Source organism: Mesocricetus auratus, unplaced genomic scaffold (genome assembly GCF_017639785.1).
Source record: "Mesocricetus auratus isolate SY011 unplaced genomic scaffold, BCM_Maur_2.0 Super-Scaffold_100028, whole genome shotgun sequence".
NCBI lineage: Eukaryota > Metazoa > Chordata > Mammalia > Rodentia > Cricetidae > Mesocricetus > Mesocricetus auratus.
Window position 1 is genome coordinate 9,361,270 of NW_024429209.1, and position 19,485 is coordinate 9,380,754.

General features: G+C 49.1%; 2 protein-coding genes across 2 annotated transcripts in view; one reads left to right on the forward strand and one right to left on the reverse strand.

Annotated features, from left to right (window-relative positions):
* Mybl2 (MYB proto-oncogene like 2) overlaps positions 1-13,741 on the forward strand; it is a 32,678-nt gene extending 18,937 nt beyond the window's left edge. The window contains exons 7-14 of the mRNA XM_040732907.1: positions 3,896-4,192; positions 5,694-6,110; positions 6,906-7,045; positions 7,814-7,913; positions 9,832-9,945; positions 10,863-10,964; positions 12,554-12,760; positions 13,215-13,741. Coding sequence (XP_040588841.1) covers positions 3,896-4,192; positions 5,694-6,110; positions 6,906-7,045; positions 7,814-7,913; positions 9,832-9,945; positions 10,863-10,964; positions 12,554-12,760; positions 13,215-13,343 — 1,506 coding nt within the window. The 3' untranslated portion in view covers positions 13,344-13,741. The remainder of the gene's footprint in view (positions 1-3,895; positions 4,193-5,693; positions 6,111-6,905; positions 7,046-7,813; positions 7,914-9,831; positions 9,946-10,862; positions 10,965-12,553; positions 12,761-13,214) is intronic.
* A 4,458-nt stretch (positions 13,742-18,199) lies between these two features.
* On the reverse strand, positions 18,200-19,031 carry Gtsf1l (gametocyte specific factor 1 like). Its single transcript, XM_040733113.1, is given in 2 exon segments — positions 18,200-18,334; positions 18,336-19,031. Coding segments are annotated over 2 exon segments (537 nt in total). The 5' UTR covers positions 18,738-19,031.
* Positions 19,032-19,485: the final 454 nt, after the last annotated feature.

A 19,485-nucleotide genomic window follows, 5' to 3' on the forward strand; every position in this document is an offset into this window, starting at 1 on the left:
GTGTGAAGATTTGATTGAACAGCCCCTGCCTTGTCTTGTACTGTGAGCTGAGCTGGTTACCGGCCTGTGTGCTTGTTTTGTGTCCCTCTTCCTGCTTGCTTGGACTGCTGCAATGCCTACGCTGTCCTGATAAGAGTTACACTACGTTTTTTGCCTCTATTTCTTGGGGTCCCAACTTCTGGGAATCTGATTCCCTGATGTCAGATGCTGCTGTGTGGGGGGATAGGATATGAAATTGAAATTGTAGAGAAGGATGGAAGTGTTCTAGCTCCCTGGAGGTCCCTTCACCAAAGAAGTCTGCTCCTGGCAGTTCCATATATATATATACAGGTTCTTATGTAGCTCAGGCTACTTGTTGAACAGCTGAAGATGACCTTGGATTCCTGATCTTATCACAGCTGCCTCCCAAGTGCTGGGATTACAGATACAGATTTCTGTTCCTGAAATCTCACGAAGGCAGATATTAAAATAAGAGACAACACAACTCTACCCACAAACAAAAACAACCCCAAACCAACCAAACAACAAAAACAAGCCTTAATAGCTAATGAATACTATAAGCGGGTGTCAAGACTGTCTGGATAATCTTCATTGTCCAGGCATTCATTGCTCTGTTCTTAAAGCTTCTCATGGTGCATGTTGAACACAGTATGCACTAGGCTGAGGTTTTTTAGCATTCCTGCTTTATGAATCAGAAAACCAAAGTCCATAGAGATGGCCTCAGGTGCTCTAAAATTCACAGCCAGGACTTGAATGCAAATAATTTGTTTGTTGTTGTTTCAAATGGGTCCTCAAGTAGCCCAAATTGGCCTGGAAGTCAATATTAGATCAGTCTGGCCTGGGACTTATAGAGATCCACCTGTCTGTGCCTCCTGGGTGCTGGGTTTAAAGGTGTGCACCCCCATGCTTGGCAGTTAAGATAAATTTTAATTTAAATCAGTGTTCTTTGTCAGTCACAGACTTCTACGGACTTGGAGAGTCTTCAGGCTGCAGGGTTTCATGTTTTGCTCATCAGAAGACTAAAGCAATTGGTCCTCAAGGCTGTGAAGGACAAGCGTAGTGAAGCTACAGTGTGCCTCTTGTTGTCTCCTCTCTATGGCTAATGAACATTAGCGGCATGGTTGAAGCAGCCAACATGGCACAGAGCAGAAGAACCCACAGGAAGGAGAAGTTGTCAATTACTGTTTAAATAGCTTGTTTTACATGTCAATCCCAGTTCCCTCTCCCTCCCCTCCTCCCGCATCCCCCCATCCTCCCACTCTATTGCCAATTCCTTCCGCATAGGGGATATCTAGAGTCTATCATTTCATTCAGGGTAGGGTCCAGGCACTTCCCTAAGAGTCCAGGCAGAGAGAGCAACCCTCTTTGTGTTATGGACACACGATGTCTGTTAGTATTCGAGGGATAAACACTGATCCACTGCTCAGGGCCCCATAGGTAGCCCAGGCCTCCTCATTGACTCTCACATTTAGGGGGTCTGGATAGGTCCCATGCTGGCCTCCCAGCTGTCTGTCTGGGGTCCAAGAGCTCTCCCCTGTTCGGATCAGCTGTCTCTGCTGGTTTTGCCAGCCCATTCTTTGCCAATTTGCTCTTCGCTCCTCTCTCTCTGTCGCTGGGTTCTTTGGGTTCTGTTCAGTATTTAACTGTGGGTGTTTGCCTCTGCTTCCATCAGTCACTGGGTGAAGGCTCCAGGATGGTTATAGACATCAAGCTCATTATCAGGAATGGGCATTCGGGGTGGTCTCTACACTATTGCTTAGCTTGCCAATTGGTGTCATCCGTTTAGATCACTAGAGGTCACAATGGTGCCTGATCTGTCTTCTAACCTATGATTCCCTCTTCCCCCTATCCTACCCCCCCAGTCGACCTTCCTGTTTCTCCACGTCCTACTCTCTCTTCCACTTCTCCCCCTCTCTATTTCCCAGGTCCCCCCACCCCCCACCCCACCCCTCGCCGTGTTCCCCATCTGTTCAGAGGATCTTGTCCTGGCAGTTTCTTGCATGTCTAAGCTACATGAAATTTCTGAGAAAAAGCACACACCAGGGCAGCTGGGAGCATGAGGGGGAGTCGTGCTGCTAATGATCCTGCTTTGCTGGAAGTCAGCTTCCTGGTGCATCTTCCTTTGACACTGGAGTGCTGTTTGACATGCTGGCCTTGCTGGGGTGGCTCTGAGCCCCACATAGGCCCAGAGCACCGGAGACCTTTGTCTCACTCTTCTCCAGATGAATTTTAGTTTTTCATTTTTTTATGTGCATTGGTGTTTTGCCTGTGTGTGTGTGTGTGTGTGTGTGTGTGTGTGTGTGTGTGTGTGTGTGTGTTGGATCCTAGAGTTAGAGACAATTGTTGTGAGCTGCCATGTGAATGCTGGAAGAACAGCCAGTGCTCTTAACGCCTGAGCCATCTCTCTGGCCCCACGTTTTCAGTTTGTTATTATATTTGTTTATCTTCTATATGTGTGTGTGTTGGGGAAGGGGCATACATACCACCGTGCAGGTAGAGGTGAGAGATCATCAGACCCTCTGCCTCCAGAGTGCTGGGATTAAAGGTGTGCGCCACCAACGCCTGATGGAACTAAGTGCTTTTACCCCCTGAGCTACCATGCCAGCACAGCAGGTCTCATCTCATGTAGCATAGTCTGCCCTCGAATTTGTGGGAATTGTGGGCTGGGCTCATTTACTAGGTTCTGCTTTGAGAATTATTCCTGTGAAGGATTTTCCTCAATCTCTATTGTCACAGTGTTGGAAGAGTTTCAGGAATAGTGCTAGGAGTTCCCATGTATTTTTTTTTTTTTTTTTGGTTTTTTTTGAGGCAGGGTTTCTCTATGGCTTTGGAGACTGTCCTGGAACTAGCTCTTGTAGACCAGGCTGGCCTCGAACTCACCGAGATCCGCCTGCCTCTGCCTCCCGAGTGCTGGGATTAAAGGCGTGCGCCACCACCGCCCGGCTCAGAGTTCCCATGTATTCTTGGGATTGGTTCCATTCCCATCCCATTCCAGAAGGGCTTTGCCCATTCTAGATAAGCACCCTCCCACAAACCTGCAGCTCCAAGGCTTAGTTCATTGTTCCCATTTGCCAGACTTAACTGTATTACTCTGTGTGTCCATTTAGGGTTTTCTTTATCTAGGGCAGGGTACTTGGACCCACACCTTTAATCTCAGCACCCTGGAGACAGACTGGTCTGTTTAGAGACTTAATTACAAGCCACATTAGGACTATATAGAATTTTTGCCTCAAAAAAACAAAAACAAAAGAAAGGCCGAGAGTTACTACATTTTTATCTTCTGACTGTTCTGTGCTTCCGATTGTATTTCCTAAGATAAGGGCATTCATTTACACTCATGGTATGTCTGTTTCTAACTCAGGGACTTCCACATGGATTCTGAACCTTGTGGTAACACAATTTGTTATTGTTTGCTTGCTTTACAAAATATTTTTTAAAAAGTGTGTGTGTGTGAAAGTCAGGTTACCATTTGTTTTCTCTACTATATGGGTCTTGTGGATCAAACTCAGGTTGTCTGCAAGCACCCTTTATCTGCTGAGCCGTCTCTGTGGTCCTTGCAGTTGTGGAATTTACTATGTAACTCCTGTAAGCTTCTTGCCTGGGCCTTCCACATTCTAGGATGAGTACTTCCGTGCTCACCGTTGATTCAGGACCTCTGTCTCATCTGTAGCCCGTGTCTGCCTTTCCCATGGACCGTCCAGGGTCAGTTATTTATCTGCTAGTCTCATTAGCCTGTGTCATACTGATAGTTTTTCAAATGTACCGTATAGATGGAATGTCTCTCAACTTCTGTTCATCTGAGCTTCCTTTATGTTTGACTTGGGTTATGTGTTTTTAGAAACTACAGCGTAGTCTATTTCAACATAAGCATACAGTGTGCCCTTGGGTCTGACAGGGAAGTCTTATGACCGGCTGGCCCCTGGCGCCCTCTACTGTGAAGGAGGAGGAGAGCAGTGAGGAGGAGGCTGCAGCAGCGGCTACTTCTGCTGCTAAAGAGCTTGAACATGAGCCTGTCCCTACGGATCTGGGAGAAGTGCACACCCCACAGTCCCTGGAATCCCTCAAGCGTGAATATCAGGAGGACTCCTCGCCAGAAACCAGCTTGCCCTACAAATGGGTGGTAGAGGCAGCAAACCTCCTCATCCCTGCTGTGGGGTCCAGTCTCTCTGAAGCCCTGGACTTGATTGAGTCGGTATGTTGGTCCTGGCACTTCTCTTGTGAACTTGCCTTTTTTCCCCATCATCCTTCTAGTGTTTATTGACTGATGGAAGTTGCATAGCTCTGATCAGACTGGGGACACCAGTGAGGTCATTGCAATCCTTGCCCTACAGCGTGGAAAGGGGTAAAAAGGATTCTCAGAGAGGGCACTGAATTGGCATCTTATAGTTATAACTCACTGGAGAGGGCCCTGGAAATGCCAAGGGTTATGGTTGCCTCTGGAGCAGCAAATGGGTTTGACTTCTCAGCCCAAGGCCATGCTGTGATTACTGCCGTGTTACAGGTTGTGCTCCTTACGTGGCTTTTCCTGGGGAGACAAGTATCTGTTTGTCCCAGATATGTTACGAAGGCTAGATCGAACGATCCCACACAGCTCTAGCATGGTGAACTGATGAGTTCCTGGAGACAATTAGAGGATTGTGGGCATCCTGCAATCCCTTAAGACGGCTTCGTCACCAGAAAGCTGACCCATCATGGCCTTAGACTCAAGCTGCATCCCCGGAGCTCCCAGCCCAGCTTGCATGCAACCCTCGGGGAGGGGCCTTCTGGCTCTTGTAACTTTCCTCTAGGAGGGAATGTGTCATTTCTGAGAAAATAAACAAAGACTTTGCCCGAGTCTGTAGGCGGGGCCATCCCTCTGTTGTACTATCCAGATTTAGGCTGTATCATCTAGGAGTTAAGTCCTGACTGTGACTCAGACCTCAGGTTCTTTTACAGTTTCCTTTTGGGAGGGGTGAAGATCAGGGAAAGGATCTACAGAAGCTGCTCTCCATCCTCTCCAGCGTCCTTCCAGGCATTCCTGCAGTATATGCTTTCTAGCTTCAAGATGCCATCAGTTTCCTGCACCTCAGATCTCTGAGATCCGGGTATGGGACTGAGGTCAGCCTAGCTACAAGCTAGTTTCTGCTCTCAGGAATGAACTGCCCCTGGCTCCAGCAAGTCCCAAGAACCACAACTTGTAAGTGGGCTCTGGATCTACACAGGGCCATACCTCAAAGATCAAAGTGGAACCTTCTGTTTCCAGAAGCCTTTGGGTAAAGACAAAGGACTGTGGTGATTCTCATATGCTCTTCGGAGCTCAGTGTGGGTTCCTTGATAGGAAAGTAGGAAAGGGAGCCAGTGAGATGGCTCAGCAGATAGAGACACTTGCCACCAAGCCCGACCAGCTGAGTTTAATCTACAGGACCCACCTGGCAGTAGGAGAGGACTAACTTTCAAGTTGTCCCTGACACTCACGTATAAATAAATGCAGTGAATTGATTAAAAAAAAAAGGCAAAGTCGTGCTTCCTAGCAGGTTGCTAAGGGGATTATGAGGCTGCTGATCGGCACGCATCCCATGCAAGCTTCAGCATAATACCTATACGTAGAATGTTGAGGAATTGAATGTAAGTGGTAATGACTGAATTTGACACTGGTGTATTTTCCCAAACCAAGTTCTACTGTATTAGGACTTTCTAACCTCTCTTTCTGGCAGGACCCTGATGCTTGGTGTGACCTGAGTAAATTTGATCTTCCTGAAGAACCGTCTGCTGAGGGCAGTGTCAACAGCAGCCCCGTGCAGCCCCAGACATCACAGCAGCAGCAACAGGCAGTGTCATCCCGCCAGAGCACCACACCAGGGCCCAGCATGACTGAGTATCGACTCGATGGCCACACTATTTCAGACCTGAGCCGGAGCAGCCGGGGGGAGCTGATCCCCATTTCCCCCAGCACTGAGGTTGGGGGCTCAGGCATTGGCACGCCACCTTCAGTGCTCAAGCGACAGAAGAAGCGGCGTGTGGCCCTATCGCCTGTCACAGAAAACAGTGCCAGCCTGTCTTTCCTGGACTCCTGTAACAGTCTTACCCCGAAGAGCACACCTGTCAAAGCCCTTCCCTTCTCTCCTTCCCAGGTGTGTGAGCCCTTCTGGCTACTTTGGCTTCCATATGTAAACACCTAGTGCCCAGTAGGGTCTGGCACAGGTACACGCCACATAATCACTATTTGCTGAGTGTCTCCCTCTGCTCAGTGCTGGGGACCCAGTGCTAGTTGAGAAAACCAGACCTGGCCCTACCCTAATGAAGCTTATACTCTGGGTTGTAAAATATCCAGATAAGTGATAAAATGAAGAAGAGGCAAAGACTGTAGTCACTTGTCCTGTGTTTCATCAAAATACTTGATGTGAAAACAATTGAAGAAAGGACAGCTTTATTTTGACTATGGTTCCAAGGTGTAGCTCACCATGGCAAGGAGCTAAAAGTAGCCGGTCACACTGCTGCCAGTCGGGAGATGGAATGATGTCCTGTTAGTCTCCTTTCTTTCCTTGTCATTCAGTCCAGGAGCCCAGGCTGTGGGCTGGCACTGCCTACATTAGGGTGGGTCATCCCCATCTCATTTAACCTAATCTAGAAAAGTCACTTGCAGACATGCCCAGAGGTTTGTTCCCATGGCGATTGTAAACACCATCAAGTTGTTAACTAGGGATCCAGGGGCACTTTCAGAGGCGGAAGAGTGTCTTCCATTGAGAAAGCTGAATGGCCATGCTGGATGATACAGAAAAGACAGAAGGACTGAGTCACACTTATTGAATGAAGTCAGGACAAGACCTCAACCTTACAGAACAGGCATGGGGAGGGGTGTCTAAGGATCTATTCCTGTGTTCCTCGAAGGCCTCATCCTGTCACATGTTCTGTCTCTTCCCTGGCAGTTTCTGAACTTCTGGAACAAACAGGATACCCTGGAGCTGGAGAGCCCCTCGCTGACATCCACTCCAGTGTGCAGCCAGAAGGTGGTGGTCACCACACCCTTGCACAGGGATAAGACACCCCTCCACCAGAAGTATCCATCGTGAGTGTCACACGGCCACCTGCCCACCCTGGGCAAATCAGTGGAGTTTTGTTGCTAGAAGTATTATTTCCTGCATCCTGTGTTTAGGGTGTGTTATTGCTTGCGACAGGCTCTCATGTGCCCTACCCTGCCTCAGACATAGTATGTGATTGAGAATGACCTCGATTTCGTATCTTCCAGCTTCTGCCTCCCAAGTGCTGGTGTCACAGGTATGTGTCACCATGCCCAGGACTTTTTCCCTCATGACATAGAGGTTGTGACTTAGTGAAGGGAACTGCCAAAGCTAAAAGGTAGAAGCCTGTCTTTGTGTAAAGAGCCGTAGGGCCCCTGAGTAGTGAGCAGATGGGGTGAGAACATGGAGGAACTGCAAATGTGTTCTTTCCATATTTCCGCCCCCACCATAATTTGAGAGGACTTGTGGAGGTCGTGTCCATGCCATCTGGTACAAGTACCACATACTTTCTGTAGAGAGGGCACACAGGGTTGTCTCTGGGAAGTCCCAAAACTACTTTGATGGCAGCATTCCCCATCACTGTCATGGTCTCCTTCCCCCCTTTTCCTGTTCTTTATTTGAGAATAGCCCTTCTTCTAGTTCCCTGGCCTAGACATGTGCAGGAATACAGGCCCGCACCACTGGACCAGCGTGATAGGAAAGAATATCTTGGGGGAGAGGGGATGACGGGGACGGGGCACATGACACACTAGCCATGACAGGAAAGTGGGGGTCTCCTGTCCTTTTGCTGAGTCGCCTCTTCTGGCCCATGGCAGGTTTGTAACCCCAGATCAGAAGTACTCCATGGACAACACTCCCCACACGCCAACCCCATTCAAGAATGCCCTGGAGAAGTACGGACCACTGAAGCCTCTGGTATGTGGCATGGTTGCTGGGAGTCTCTGGGGTGAATTCATCTAACATGGGTTGGTGAGCCCTTTTCTCTCTGAGGTCTCTAGAGAGTCTTCTAAAAAGGAACAGTTTCTACTTGTCACCTCACCTGCATTTCCTGAGTACCTTCAGTGTGACAGGCAGGCAGATGCTGGCTGGTGGAAGAGTTAGTGGCGTTTTGGTGAAACAGTGTGACGTGCCACCTAAAGAGCTTACTGTAAAGGCCAAGACATGCATAGACACACACACACACACACACACATCAATAATACCTGTACTTGGCAGGTGGAGGAGGCAGGAAGGCCAAAAGTTCAAGGTAATGCTCAGCCGCCTAGAAAGTTTGAGGCTAGCCTGAGCAACATGAGACACTATTTAAAAGTGTGTGGTGAGCCGGGGTTGGTGGCGCACGCCTTTAATCCTAGCACACGGGAGGCAGAGGCAGGCAGATCTCTGTGAGTTCGAGGCCAGCTTGGTCTACAAAGTGAGTTCCAGGACAGCCTCTAAGACAATACAGAGAAACCCTGACTCGAAAAAACAAAAACAAACAAAAAAAAGTGTGTGGTTTGTTGGGGGGATCCAGGTATGGTGGTCCATGCCTATAATTCAGCACTCAGGATGCTGCGGCAAGGAGATGGTGAACCAGTCTGCACTGCGTGGGGCGGGGCAAAGGAAGGGCTCAGTAAAGATGCAGGTTGTCTCATTGCCTCTGGGTTACATGGGGTTCTAGGGACTGGTGCATGTGGCAGAGTCATGGCTACTAGTTACTACTGCCCCTTTCTGAGGGAGTAGAGATGCTGTCGGTTGAACTAGGTTGCCCACCAGGCTTGTTCTTGGCAGCTGTAGTTCGTGCTCAGGGGCTCTTTGTGTGCTGTTTGAAGTGTCACTGTGCCCTTTCACTGTCAGGAGCTCACTCTCTCCTGTCTTTGCTCCCCGAGGGTGGAGAGGCTGCGTGGGCCTGAGGAGTGAGAACAGATGACACCCTAGTGTCCCAGTTAGTGTGGATCAAAGGCAGAAGGCCCCTGGACTGAGTGTGTGCAGGTTCTTTGTTTTTGAGCTAGCTTTTGTTTACGAAGCCTGTGTCTTGGGTTTCTGTTGCTGTGGTGTAAAACACTGACCAAAAGCAACAGGGAGATAAGGTTTATTTCAGCTTTCCGTTGGAAGTCCATCACTAAGGGAAGGCAGGGCAGGAACCAGGAGGCAGGAACTGCTGGGGAGACTGTGGGGGAAGCTCTCTATTTGCTTGCTCCTCGTGGTTAGCTTAGTTTCTTTATGAGACACCCCAAGACTACCTGCCCAAGAGGGGCACAGCCCACAGTGAGCCTTCCCACATCAATTACTAATCAAGAAAATTCCCTCACAGATTTGCCTACAGCCCATTCTGGTTGGAAACATTTTCTTGGTTCAGGTTTCCTCCTCTCAGATAGAAAACTAACCAACACTATCAAGACTATCCATGAACTTGCCCAAGCTGATTTCCTCCTGCCTTGGCATCACAGTGCTGGAGCTATAGACAGGTGCTGTGTGAAATTCCTGGGTTCAGGTGATGCTTCTGCCTTGACCCATGAGTGCGTGAGACCTTGGGGAAGGCTGGGCTCAAGAATCTGGATTATAATAACTGCTGTGGTCTGAGTCAGGCTCTTGTTATGAGCCGAGTCTATTCTATAGGCATTAAAATTGCTGCACAGGGCTAGGTGAGAGTGTCAGACTGCTCCTCTGGACACGCAGACCTTCAGAGTCAAGGTCATCATCCATTTGTTCGAGGCAGGACATATGGTTATAAACAGTGTATGTGAGGTCAGTGTCCTGGTATAGGCTCCCTTTGCTTGCCCAGTACTGTCTACCTCTCTTAGACCTACACAGCCTGAGTGGGCTTCATGTGGATCTCACTTGTCTCCGCCCACAGCCCCAGACTCCACACCTGGAAGAGGACTTGAAGGAAGTGCTACGTTCTGAGGCTGGCATTGAGCTCATTGTTGAGGATGATGTGAGGCCTGAGAAGCAGAAGCGAAAGCCTGGGGTGAGTGGTTTGAGGACTCTTACTCTGCCTAGGCAGTTGGCATAGAAACAAAGTCAGCCCTGAGGGCAGGGAGGACCTGTGGAGTACCTTAGGGGAGTGCACCTTTCAGAGGGCCCTTCCTTCTTACCGTGTCCTCTGTGTTGACTAATGCACTCCCTCATCCAACATTGTGAATGGACCTTCCGATGAGGGCTTGGGCAGGGGTGAGGAGTGCATAGTGGTCAGGTGAGACTTCCAGAGCTCAATGGATGGCACTCACTCATCCAGCATTTTGAATGGACTTTCTCAAGTGGACTTGGGGTGGGGGTGGTGGGAATGTAGTGGTCAGGTAAGACTTCAGAGCTCAGCGGATGGAGACAGGCATACAACACACACCTCATGACCATGTGAATTCATGGGGATGAAGGGAGTAGAGGGGCACAGACAGAGTCCAAGTGTTTCTTTCAGATGATAGACAGTGAGCTAGGAAGAGAGTGGGTGCCTCGGTCATGAAAGCAAGCAGCGTGGGGGTGGTTTCCATCAGGTGGGATTCACAGGGCCACCCGGTGAGATGCCAGGCTCATGGTCTGCATCCTTCTCATTGCACTGCCTAGCTCTTCTAGCCAAAGGTGGCACTTCAGGTCTCTCCTAGCCTTTGTGATCCTTTTTCCTGCTCTCCCTAGGGAGAGATGATAGTCAAAGCTGGACAGTGAGCCTGGGATGGACCCACAGTGTCTGGCAGGGTAATGACCGCCTGGGTCAGAGTCTAATGTGGCCAAGGTCTCCTGGTCTTCCCATATCCCTGGAGTAAGAGCTGCGGTTATCCCTTGAAGATCCCACTCTGGAAAGTCCTGATTCAGTGACTGTGGTCACTGAGGCTTTGGCCATGGGGAATCTGATTGCCCACGCTAACCATCCTTTTCTTCCCTTACCCTCAGTTGCGGCGAAGCCCTATCAAGAAAGTCCGAAAGTCTCTGGCTCTTGACATTGTGGATGAAGATGGGAAGCTGATGTCCACACTGCCCAAAACACTGTCCTTGGTAAGGGGCTGACAGTGACCACCTGCCTCACAGGTCTTCAGGAACCTTCTGCCTTCATGGAGAGGGCCCTTTAGATGGGGTGGGTTTCTGGTTCTCCAGTTGGCCCAGTGTTGGGAGGAATGGCAGGTGGTGGCAGGTCTAGGCACCCAGCCTGAGCCTCACTGTGAGTTCTGATGTGTCTTTCCTAGGTTTGATTTGGCAGGAGATACATTTCTAGAATACTATGGGGCCCCCAGCACCACCCTTCCCACTGAGTGTCAAGCACATGAGCCCTAAGCACAGCCGGGTGGTTGAGGCACATCAACCCTGAGCATATTCTGTCTGGCCTATAGGCCAGCCTTGCTCTTCTGGGCATAGAAGTCACTGCTTTAAGAGCACAGGTGTGTTACTGACTGGCTCCTTGCAGCTGATGGGATATGGCCTGGCTTGACCTGCTATATAAACTGATGGCATGTTCCATTGTGTGGGTAGGAGAAGGTTTGTTATTGTAGGTATGAGATGGAGAGGAACAGCTAGAGACATCTGGATGAATCCAGAGCAGAGAAAGTATAGACTGCATATGGACAGCAGACTAGACATGACCAGGGCTATCTGTGAGAGAGGGGAGGATAGCAGGGGATAGATAGTTATTAGAGAAACATATTGAGAATAACAGGATTCTAAGGACAATGAGTAGCTGCCAGGAGGGAACTGGGATTCTGGGGTAAAGGAGGAGGTGAAATGCCTTTGAAATGAGTAGCAGGTACTTGGCAATACTGAGCCAGCCTGGAGACCAGCATAAATAAGCTTTGATATACTGATAGGCACCATTATCTCTTTTGCCTGAGGTAAGGGAAAAGATCCTTTTGGTAGAGGGGAACCAGCTCCACAAGTTCCTGAGGAATGCTGGCTTTTATCTGCCAGAAATCCTCCTGTAGTTTAGGTTGAGCTCATCTTTTGGAGTTCGGGGAATTGGAATTTCTTTTGGACCTGCCACCTGGCACCAGTAAAGAGGCAGTCAGTGAATGGGGGTGGGGGGGCATGGATGAGGATATGAATTGCTAAACAGATTTTATAGGTAGGACTGTTGTCCTTCTAGAAAAGCTTTTTTCCCCAGGGAACCCTGCCAGTTGGAGCACTTGCTCCCTTCAGTCAGACCTTTGGCTGCCTCTACTTGAGCACAGGGCCTCACCCACTCTGGGAGATGAGCTGTGCTGTGGAGATGGATGTGGGAAATGATTAGCCTGTGAGCCCCAAGTGGCGCATTATGAAGGCAGGTCAGTGAGCAGGGCAAGGGGTGCTTCATGGGCCCATGGCACATTCCACTTGGTACTTATGGGTGTTTCTGGACTAGGAAGCCTGGAGCATCATGTGGGGCCTCAACGTGACAGGGGATGGCTTTGCTGGGCTCTGAAACAATCAGGTCACAGATATTCCTTTAATCCTTTGAGTAAAAAGATTGTCTGAAAGGGAACTGAGGCTTACAGGGCAAATACCCTGCTCCAGATCTCATCGGGAGGGGCGGGTGCCGGGATACCAGGTTGTTTGTTTTGTTTTCTCCTGGCAAAGATCTTGTGGCAGAGTAGTGACTAACTTGGTTTTGATTTCAGCCAACAAGTGTCCCATCCAGCTCCTCTAGCTTGACCCTGCCAGGTATCAAAGAGGATAACAGCCTGCTCAACCAGGGGTTCCTGCAGGCCACCCTGCCAGGTACCAAAGAGGATAACAGCCTGCTCAACCAGGGGTTCCTGCAGGCCAAGCCTGAGAAGGTGGTGGTCACCCACAAGTCTCGGAGCCACATTCCTGCCCCTGCCCCTGTGAGTCTTGCTATGAACGGGTCCTGCTGCCCTTTCACCCCAGGGCCACACTATTCTGCCGCATTCCTGTGGCTGATTGTGTGATTAACTTCTAGGATCTTAGCCCAAATGCTACTTCCTTCAGGAAGCCATTGCTGACTTCACCCAAAGAGATTCCCCCAGCCCCATTTCCTTCCTCGCTAGGTCATTATCTGTATTTGGTTTGCTTAGTGCTCTGTTCTTGACAGTAGCTAGCCCGGTCCCTTGTATCACAGTGACCTCAGCTGCTCTGCAGTGCTGCCTCCTGCGTTGCTGTTAAGCCTGCAGATGAGGCATGACTTCCCCAAGATCATCAAAGAAAATGGAGGGAGCACAAGCTGACTTCCAGCATCCAGATGTCCTAGAAATGTCCCCACCCTTACTAGCCAGCACCACCAGTGTTTGTTATTGAGCAAACTCTCTCATCTCCTCCCAGATGACCAGCGCCTGGAAGATGGTGGCCTGTGGGGGCACCAAAGACCAGCTCTTCATGCAAGAGAAAGCCCGGCAGCTCCTGGGCCGTTTGAAGCCCAGTCACACATCTCGGACCCTCATTCTGTCCTGAAGGGGCTTGGAAGGCACAAGCCTGTTCTCATGTTTACAGAGGCTAGGGTGGGGGGGGTGAGGTGTGCATTGAAATTGCATTCAGGTGATCAGCGTCAGGAAGTCGTCTGCTGCCAGCCCCTCAGACTACTCAGGTGGCAGTAGAAGTAGCACACTATATCCTGTCCCCGGGTCTAGCTTTGGGATGTTCCTGGTGCTAACAGAACAAAGTCCCACTCCTGGGCCTGTGTGTCCTGTCCCCAATGCCTCAAGGAGCCCTGCTAGTTTCTCCCAAGCTCCCTTCTGGCCTGGCCTCATCTCAGACCCCTGCTTAGGATAGGGGGCGTGGCTAGGAGTGTTCCTTTTCTCATCCCCTGTTGGTACATTCTCTCCACAATAAAATGCCATTCTCCCTATGCAGCCCTGACTCTGCCTTCTAGGCCTTGTGCCTCAGTGGCTTTTCCTTGACATGTAGGCATGTCGACATTTATCCTCAGGTAACAGCTTTGCCCAGTGGGTTTCTCTGCAAAGCTCTCGAGAACTCTTGGTGGGGTGGAAGTTGCAGGTGGGTGGATAGAGACAGGCTCTGAGAGGGCTGCTGGAATGGTACATTGAGCTTTGTCCTAATGCACTACCACTGTATAGTACTTGGCTGGGGCCATGGGTGCCTCTTGGCCTCCAAGGAGATGCTGCCTTAAGCTGAGCCAGACATTAGGTAAAACCGTTAATGAGGAAGGGCTGGCAGAACCTTCCAACTCTGGTGGCCAGTGTGCAGAAGGCTGCTTAGCCCTGGGACCCTATGTCTGAGGTTGCTATAGCAACTGCCCAGACTGTTGCCTCCTTTGGTTAGGTTCAGTGGGTAGACCATGGTCCCTGGCTGACAGTCACAAGCTTGAAGAGGGAGATGACTGAGCCTAATGCCTACATCAGGAAGTGTTCAGTAGCTTACATGAGTGTCCTTGGGTTGGATGGACCTGTGGAAAGCTTATACTTAGTCCTGGTTACAGGGGAGACTAGAGGCAGGTCCTCTCTGCTAGGGCAAGAGATAACATCTGAAGACATTACTGAGCTGGTACACCAGAGTTAAGACACTACCCTGCTCTTAGGCAAGGGATGTTGGGGGCATACTCTACTCTTCTCAGCCTGTCTCCTACAGCCCATGTGTCTTGAGTCCCATGCTGAGGTAGGCTGTGTCTGAACTGTACCTGCCTCAACCCTGTCTTGTGTATGGGGGCCCTCATGCTCTCAGGTAGGCGCTATCTCTGAGGTGGCAGAAATTGAGGCTACCAGGAAGCAGAGGATGAAGGCTGCTAGTGCTCATGAGGCTCTTCAGTCTGGGCTCTCCAAAGGGTGGTGCCACCTGCATTTAGGGTGGGTCTTTTGAGCCCCTGGAATTTCCTTGGACATACCCAAATATGTGTTCCTAAATGTCAGCCAAGTTAACAAGAGTAGCCATCATAGTGTCTTTGCCTTTTTCTTTTCTTTGCCATAAAAGACTAGGTCTGAGTATTCCTGCCCCTCCAGCCCACTTCCAAATTACCACACAGACTCAATATTAATTACAAATTCTTGGCCAATAGCTCAGGCTTATTACTAACTAGCTTTTGCAACTTAACCCAATTGTAATGATCTATGTGTTGCCCCAAGGCTTGTGGCGTTTACTTGTCGACATGTCTTGCTTACTCTCCCTCCCCTCCTTCACAGCCTCCTCTGTCTTGCTGCCCCATCTATACTTCCTGTCTAGCTACCAGCCTGTCAAACTTTTTATTAAACCAAATGACACAAGTCATAACAGTGTACAAAAAGATTATTCCACAACATGTCTGCTTCCTTGGGGAAGAGGCCGAAACTGCATTCTTTCCAAAGATTTCCGCCAAGTATGGGGGCTGCCTGCTGTGGACTGGAAATGTAGATTCTTGGGTCCAAAGACCTTGGAGAGGAGCCCAGGCCCCTGGAAGTCTCTGGTTATACCGATGAGCTGGCCTAAGAGACCACAGGCTCAGCCCAGTTCCCTTTCCTGCCTCTGGTCTTGTTCTCAGGAACTACACAAAGGGGCGGTCCACTGGGGATGGGAGGACCTAGTGCCAGGTATTGGTGCCAGGAGCCAGCTGGAGGTGAGTTTGAGGGGACCTCAGCTGTGGTGAGGCCTTGCAGCCTTCACCAGTAGGATCAGTGCAGGGTTGGTGTGTCCTAATGTGATGAACTGCTGGGAGCGGATTATGAATACTGAGTGGGAATGGTCTGAAAGTTGGGCAGGGGTGAGCCAACAAGATCTGAATGGTGGACCGTATATAACATGGCCCCAAGGTGAAGATAACTGACGCTTAGATGCAAGAAGGGTCCCTTGGGACTCTGGGAGTCAATCTACTGAAGGAGGCAGGGGATTCCTGCTGTCACTGAGACTGTTGGCATGGGAATGTCCTAAACTATGCAGACCAGCTGGTTACAGACTTTGAGGAAGCAATCAATCCATATCTCAAGCTAATTGGAGGTAGTTTGCTATATAGACATTGCAGTCTCCCAGTTCTTTGGGGACAGGGCAAGAACTGAAGCAGGCCTAGGCAGCAGCTGATGGCTGGAACCTAGGTTCGGGCCAGCCTGCAGGGAGGGAGTGGGCTTGCCGGTGAGACTTGGAAGAATGTCGTGGAAGACTGAACAACTAGTGTTGATGGAGAGCTTCCCTGATCCAAGTTTGCTGAACCACTCAGTCCTTGACAGTCATGAGCCCATTGCCCTACTGATAAGCAGCTGATGGGAACTCCCCATACCTGGAATCAGGTGACAGGATGGGGTCAGCCTGTAGAGGCTTTTCTCCCATCCTTCCAGCTTCACCTTGCATTTAGCGTATGCATTTAAACCTCATTATGGAAGACTTCAAGTATATATAGAGGTAGGCTAAAGGTATAGCAAGTGGTAGTGTATGCCCAGTGTGTGCAAAACCCTAGGGCCCTAGTTACACAAAAGAGTAAAATGCCAGAATCAGTTTATATAACAGGTGATAGCAGGATCTGTTATTTATAACCAATTTGCTCATAACCCACACCAGACTTTTTTCCTGACCTTATACAACCATTCTTCCACTGTCCCCTGGTGTCCCGTTGGCAGATCTCTACTTAGTGCACTTAAATTCTTGCTAAGTTTTATTTGTTATTCAGGGCTCTCTTCCAGAGGATCCAAGCTCAGGTTCCAGTATCCCTGTCAGGCAGCTCACAGTCCCCCAGCACCTGCTAGGGCCTGGCATACATTCACATACAAGAATAAAAATCTAAAATGGGGCTGGAGAGATGGCTCAGAGGTTAAGAGCACTGACTGCTCTTCCAGAGGTCCTGAGTTCAATTCCCAGCAACCACATGGTGGCTCACAACCATCTACAATTTAATCTGGTGCTCTCTTCTGGCATGTAGGCAGAACACTGTATATGTAATAAATAAATCTTTTTAAAAATCTAAAATGGTTATTAGTGGATATGTGTTGGGGGCATTGCTGACAGTGTGCATATGGAGGTCAGAGGTCGTGTGGAGTTGATTCTCCACCTTTGTGTGGGTTCTGGAGATTTAACAGGTCAGCAGGATTGTGAGGCAAGTGTCTTTACCCATTGAGTAATCTTGTCAAACACACCCAGAGCCTTCTGTCTCTGCGCACAGGGACACATAGTATTAACTTTATGGGGACAATTGGAGAGGTAAGGGGGGGTGTGAAGTATGCCCAAATTATGCTTCAAAAAAGCGATTAGATTTCCTCCCAAATTGGATGTGGTGGGTCACTTGTGATATCAGCGGAAGCAGGAAGCTCACTTCAAAGTTCATGGCCAGTGGGTAACTACCCAGTAAGACCATGTCTTAAAAATAAAGATTTCTTCTATAAGAACTTATAGAAAACCTAATTATGGCTTCTGGCTGCAATTTTTTTTCATTAACCATAGAGTTTATTACAGGTGAAGTTGGAGAGGGAAGAGATGAAGAGGGTAAGAGAGAAGAGAGTGGGGGTGTGGAGGGGGGTTAGGTGTTGGCCAATCGGGAGCAGAGAGGGGGGAGGTGAGGAGCTGGCTGCTAGTTATTTTAATCTGTATATTTAAACCAGGTAACACGTTCACATATATGGACAGGCGAAGAATGGAGAGTTGTCTTCCATATTCCTTGGTTCCCTCATCATCCTCCCTTGAGGCAGTCAGTATTAGATTCTAGGGAGGAAGCTCTTTTATCAGGTGGTAACCACTGAGACCTCCATGGATAGACTCCTATAGCATCACGAGTATGCCATGCAAACAAGCAAATATGTTTCCTATCTGGCCCTGTAAAAAGGCCACATTATAATGTAATTTTTCTAGGCTTTGTTTTTTTATCAGTTAAACTCAGGGGTTGACAATCTACATCCCACTGGCCAAGTACAGCCTGCCTCTTTATGTAGACGGTTGTATTGGAACATGGGGTCACTGGCTTCAGTGTTATCTCTGGCTGTTTTCATGCTATAGAACCAAGTAGCTGCCAGAGAAACTGCAAGATGAGCCGAGCCTAACTATAAACCTTTCTGAATGAGCCATGCGCAGCGCCCAACATCTGTACAGTTTCTACACCTGGCTCATAAGACCTCTCATTTGTAAAGCTGCAACAGTTCCCTCAGTAAACCTTCCTTATGGGTAAGCTCATGCTGCTATGAATAACACCTCACTGAATAACTGTACTCAACCTCATTTTCTACATGTGGTTGTCTGTGCAGGGCGAAGTCTTAGATGTAGAATTATTTGATCAAAGCTCATGTGTGATAATCATTTTCATAGCTACTGTCAAAGTGTTCCCCAAGGAAATTGGTTCAGCTTACATTCTCACTTACACTATAAGCCCCACCTCCTCCGCAGAATCCCTAAGCCTTTTGGAACAATCAGCAGCAGGGCCAGTTACTTTGCAGGTTTTTATTCTGAGATTCGCGTCTATCCACGCATTTGAGAGCCCTCATTCTCCTGCTAGAGGTTTGCCCTCCTGGTCCTGGACTGAGGATCTTCAGGGGGTTGGTCTCCTCTCTGTGACTCTTGTGTGTCACTTTCACAAACAAGTTTTTGGGGAACAAAACTCTTAAGGACGAACATTGGGTGACAGTTGGCACCGTCAACATTCCATATATCAGGATTGGAAAGCCAACGGACCTGTAGTGTGTCCTCATCCTGCGGCTGTGGGAGACTGACTTGCAGAGGGCTCAGAGTGTCCTCTTCCTCCATGGAGCTTCTGTTGACACAAGTCGCTTCATGTTCAGCCAGCTTTCTGATAGGGACCACGTGGCAGGCATTGTATTTACAGCTGGCCATCTTTTTGGCTTTCTTGGGGTTCTTCTTCCTGCATGATGCCAGGTGGTACTGGAATCTGCTGAGTGGGATTCGGTGGTGAGGGTTATAAGGACAGATTTCTATGGATTCTGGCTCCATGGGGACTTGAAGCCAGGTGTCCTGCTGCCCAAAGTACAAATGACACACCTCTCAAGGAAAAGCCTTTTTTGTAAGAAAGATTGTAGTGTCTTCTGCCAGGCTTTGGCTCTTGGGACTCTGGAGTGAAATTCTTAAGCTCTTCACCTTCCGTCAGCAACAGCTACTCAGAGAATGCGAGCAAACGGCCACAAGAGAAGTTAACTCAAGCAGATACCAGAGCCCAAAACAGAAGCTTCCACGTAGGTGAAGTTAGCAGGTTACAGTCCTTTGACTGGAAAGGCTGATACGCTGTGTTGTCAAGGGGCGAAATGGGTGGTCACAATGGGCAGCTTATGACATCAGGAAAACTGTCCATTGCTCAGGGGTGTGGCTTTGAGGAAAGCTGCTGTTCAAATTTGTTCATGGCACGAACATTGCCATTTGCATTTCTGACTTTATTAGTATAATTAAACCCAGTATACACTTTGTTTCAAATAAGCTTTGTGCTGTCCTTCAGAAATGTCTTTTCTACATGATTTATTTGTATGGAGTAGCATGTGGTGGCACACGTGGAGGCCAGGGAACAATTTGTGGGAAGGACTTGACTTTCTTCCTCCATGTGGGTTCTGGGATCAAATTCAGGTTCTGAGGCTTAGCAGCAAGCACCTTACCCAGTGAACTGTATTGTCAGTCTTTCCTGCCTCTTTTCTTTCTTTGCCCCTCCACTCTCTTCCTCCATTCTCCAGACCAGGGTTTAGGTAGCTCCAGC